Source organism: Sus scrofa, chromosome 9, assembly GCF_054392235.1.
Source record: "Sus scrofa isolate SSC_HxYL_T2T_F1_AM1 chromosome 9, Sscrofa_HxYL_maternal_Yorkshire_Landrace_v2.0, whole genome shotgun sequence".
Taxonomy (NCBI): Eukaryota; Metazoa; Chordata; class Mammalia; order Artiodactyla; family Suidae; genus Sus; species Sus scrofa.
Window position 1 is genome coordinate 3,936,308 of NC_139391.1, and position 4,408 is coordinate 3,940,715.

The following is a 4,408-nucleotide window of genomic DNA, read 5'->3' on the forward strand; positions in this document are numbered from 1 at the left end:
AGAGAGCAAGTTTTGAACTTTCAGACGCGTTTTACCTCAACCAGTTTTCTCTGGAGTCTAAAGGATATCGTAGCCACAGAGTTTAAGTTGAATTTCTCCTGATTCATACATGTATCACTACAGGTTGACCAGTTTGCCACGGTTTTTCACAAGGGGCTATCCGACGGAATGGAAGAGGAAGTGATTCCCACATTTCCTTGAAGTCCAATCTACATGCACATGGGAAGAAACCCAGAATCCTCACCAGCAGATGGAAGCCTCAAGCCCGAAAAGCAGAGTCGGACAGCACAAGGCTCAGATTGGCTTCCAAGTCCCTCTAAGCCCGGGACCGCAGCCCAAATGGTACCTTACAGATCAGGTGGAATGTCAGAAGCAAACAAACAAACAAATGCCCACATGGGACCAAGAGTTGCCCAGACAGAGCCATGTCCCAGGGGCCCCAGAGTGCACACTGGTGGACTTACGCAGATGCCGACAGACCTGCTGCAAGGTTTCAGACACTGTTTTCCTCCTGCCCTCAAATAATTCCCCAGAGGGGGATGTAGGGCTCATGTGGGTGGGAGGAAGAGAGGTGCATCCCTGAGGCCAAGGGGGCCTTGGCAGCTGCTAGGGTGCTCTCTCCTCCGCCTGCCATCCCCACGCTGGAGTTCCTACTTCCCGCATGGCAGAATGGGCATGACTAGGGCATGGCCTTTCCCCAAGTGTCCCAGGCCCTCCGGCCTCTGAAGGAGGCCTCCAACCCTCTGCCTTCCTGAAAGAGGCTGGCTGCGAGGAGGACGAACTCGGAGCATCTGATCAAGCCGGGGGACCCCTGTGGGGGCCTCCTGACCACAAGCAAGACCCAGGCCAAGCCCCCAAATTCTGGAGCCTAAAAGTGGCCTCTGTACCCCAGCCCCAGTTAGGTCTCAGAGACAGAGTTGTGGGTGAAACAGAAAGAAGAGCTTTACTGCTTTCCCGGGCAAGAGAGGCCACCGCAGGCTAATGCCTCCAAGCTGTGTCCTCCTTGAGCGGGACCAGCAAGGGGTCTTCCAGGGTTAGACTGAAAGACAGGGTGAAAGACTAAGGCGTCGCTGTTATTCTCCCTCCTCGGAGCATTTCCGAGTCCTCACGCCCAGCGTCTCAAGTCCTCAAGGCATTCACAAAGCAACCATGGAACATGCTTGGCTAGGCCTTTGTAAAGGGGGAAAAATTCTAACTGATTCTATAATATTTTGAAGTCTGGAATGGGAACGTTTTTCACAATGAGCGTTTTAGTCCTGGTCAGGTGAAGAATGGAGAAGGCCATTGCAAAGCACAAACAAGAATGCGGACCAGACACAGAAAGGGTAAGGGAGGTGAAAAGAGCAATGAGGAGACGCAGGTGTCATAGTTCACGTCCGTTTCCCTTGGGATCAATACACATCTCAACAAACATCAACACCTTCCTCCTTTTGTGTAAACCCTTGCTTGAAACCCAAGGATTTCAGATAGGACCATCACCGTTGCTTTATTTTAACCTTGAGGCGGTGCCACAGATTCATTATAGGAAGCAAAAAGCTTCAGAGTGACCACTTTTCTGTTCTTCTCCATTAGGCACTCATTAGATGTCCTATTGGGCAGGTATCTGGAGACATCAAAACGTGAGTATCTTCTATGAGTTAGTTGTCCTTGACTTTCAGCTTAAGAACCTTATACAAGCCGTGTCTGAGCTCCTTGTTCTTGAGTGCATAGACCACGGGGTTGAGGGCAGGAGGAATGACATTGTGCAGCACATTGAGTAGGACTGGGATGAGGGGAACCGTCACTGCTGCTCTGTGGGTGACGGAGAGGACAACGATGGCCGTGTAGAAGAACAGGATTAGGATGAGGTGGGACGTGCAGGTGCTTAGGGCCTTGGATGCAGCTTCGGCTGAGTTCAGCTTCAGCACAGAGTGAAGTATCAAAGCATATGACAACATAATCAAACCCAAGTCACTTCCCATGAGTGTCCAAGCCAGAAGGAGCTGGTACATGCTGCTGATGGTCCTGTCATCACAGGCGAGGCGGGTGACTCCACGATTCGAGCACAGACAGTGCTCAATTTCGTTTCTGGAGCAGTATTGTCTCTGGGCAGCCAACACAGGCACTGGGATGGTAAGTAAGCAGCTTCTCAGTGCCATGAACACCGTTGCTTTGACCACAAAAGATCGTGTAACTATGGATGTATAGTGTAGTGGTCGACAAATGGCTACATATCTATCCATAGCCATGCAGACAAAGACGCCCGACTCCATTGCTACAAAGCAATGGATGACATACATCTGCAGAAAGCACTCAGGGAGACTGATGGCCTTGGCATCAAACCACAAGATGGCCAAAATCTTGGGCATGATGGTGGTGGCCAGGCCCATGTCTACCACCGCCAGGATGCCCAGGAAGTGGTACATGGGCTGGTGCAGGGTTGCCTCATGATTGATGATGATCAGGATAAGGATGTTGGCACTGAGAGCTAAGAGGTAGAGCCACGCCAGGGGCAGAGAGAGCCAGTGCTGCCAGGTGTGAATGCCTGGGAAACCCATCAGAACGAACTCAGAGACCTGGCCCTTCGAGCTGTTGGCACCGCTGAGCTCCTGGAACATCTTCACCAAGAGGAAAAACATTCAGGGTGAGGACTCTGAATACTCTCCCTGACGTTGCCTGTTTCCTGGTCTTGAAGGAGAGGAGTGCTCATCCTTGCAGTTCTCATCTTACCATGACCATTTCCTGGACTCTTCTAATGAAACAGAACCTGGGATAACGCAGTTTGCGCGTTAGCTGCGCTAATTATCACAAAAACTCCATAAGCAGGTCATGTTGAAACCATGCTCCAGACCATAGCTCTTTGAGTTTTTAACCACAAGTTCTTTCCTTTAGCCCCTCCGTCCTGCCTGGCCCCCAAGTCTTAAAAGGCTGACTCAGGAGTTAACTATTAGGAAATACAGGTAGAGCTAACAACGGGTTAATGCAGCCTTCATTTTGTCATGTCCTGCCTTGGCCCCCTACCTTCCTACTCAGATGTACCTTCTAGTTAGAGTTAGATGGCACCTGATGTCTGGGTTCCCCCAATGACCTCTTCCTGGCTCAACTGCTTTCTTTTCCTAATGGTTACTTTCTACTTAGAGCTGTGTCCCTCCCAGCGCTGCCTTTTGTCATTGAACCCCTCCCTGACACCCCTTCCCTACAAGTGAGCTTCATTCCAGAGAGAAGGTCAGGAAGCGATACTCCCACAGACAACCAGAAGCCCTCCCCGGACCGACTGGCCCCAGAGTTGACGACTCTGAAATGAGCTGTGGATGAAAACTACGACAGACACCACGGTCAGTAACCCTGTCTTCTGAGCTCACCCTCTGTCCCTCTTTGCTTTCTCTTTGCAAGAGAGGACATGGCTCTGAGGTACGAGCCTGCTGTGTCCTCCTCTGCCTCGCAAAGCAACAAGCCTGTCCTTTCTCTTCCTCAAAGAACTCGGTCTCTGAGACTTAATTGGTGCCGGTGTACAGAGCCTGCATTTGTGGCGACAACGTTACATGCACGTTGTCAAAATTAAGATACAGAGTATCAAGGAACGTCAGAACCTTGGTCGTTATCTTCCACCGGGTACCACATTGGGGCTGGACAAGAGGAAAGCCCTCTGATGCCAGAGCCTGCTTCTTAAGTTTGACATTGCTACCAATGCATAGACTCAGAGCAGTAGCTTTTCTGTCCGAAAATAGTTTAGTAACATATTAGTTGATAGAACATCAGAAAACCTCTTTTCATCAAAGACCTTGGGAATTTGTCGATACTCATAAATATGAGTTAATTTTCATGAAACTCTGGGTTATGTTAGCGTAGTCAGCATAACTTATGTTCTCCAGTGAGGAAACTATAAAGTGTCTAAAAAATGCCCATGAACAGTCTAAAGACAAACTGCGCCAACAGAGAACAAGAGTAGTTGATAGATCTCAGTATTCTGAGTCCAGTTGATTCTGGCTTTGAGTCAGTTTCCCCTACGTGGACATACGTTTGCTTCTTGGAACAGTCCAGACAGTCACCTCGTCATCAGTACAGAAGACATGAAATCAAAACACACTGAGTCTGAGATCGCTGTTATGACGGAAGGCCCGCTATAGCTCTCATATTGTACATAGGTACACCTGATGTAAACATCAACACTTGAACTTGAAAACCGAAGGCATAGTTTTATGATCTGTTTCTACCAGAAACATGCTGTTTACTTTCTTTTCTCTGCAAGCCCTAAATAGTAAGTACACCACACAAAGCCACAACACTTGAACATTCTGTGGTTCAAAATTCTGGTATGCAGAGGGGGGCAATGCTGATGCACACCTGGCGACTCTTTTAACCTTCAACCATGAACTCGTCGTGGCTATCGCTTCACTCTTCTCGTCGTGGGGGTGACTTATACTTAACA

General features: G+C 49.2%; 1 protein-coding gene across 1 annotated transcript; it reads right to left on the minus strand.

Moving 5' to 3' along the window:
- Positions 1-1,637: 1,637 nt before the first annotated feature.
- On the minus strand, positions 1,638-2,597 carry LOC146399671 (olfactory receptor 56B2-like). The gene has a single exon (XM_084978197.1). The coding sequence runs from the start codon at positions 2,595-2,597 to the stop codon at positions 1,638-1,640; it is 960 nt and encodes a 319-aa protein (XP_084834323.1).
- Between the last annotated feature and the right edge of the window lie 1,811 nt (positions 2,598-4,408).

Bases quoted from the DNA above. Each gene is read 5' to 3' on its own strand.
- LOC146399671 (XM_084978197.1), bottom strand. From the start codon at position 2,597: ATGTTCCAGGAGCTCAGCGGTGCCAACAGCTCGAAGGGCCAGGTCTCT.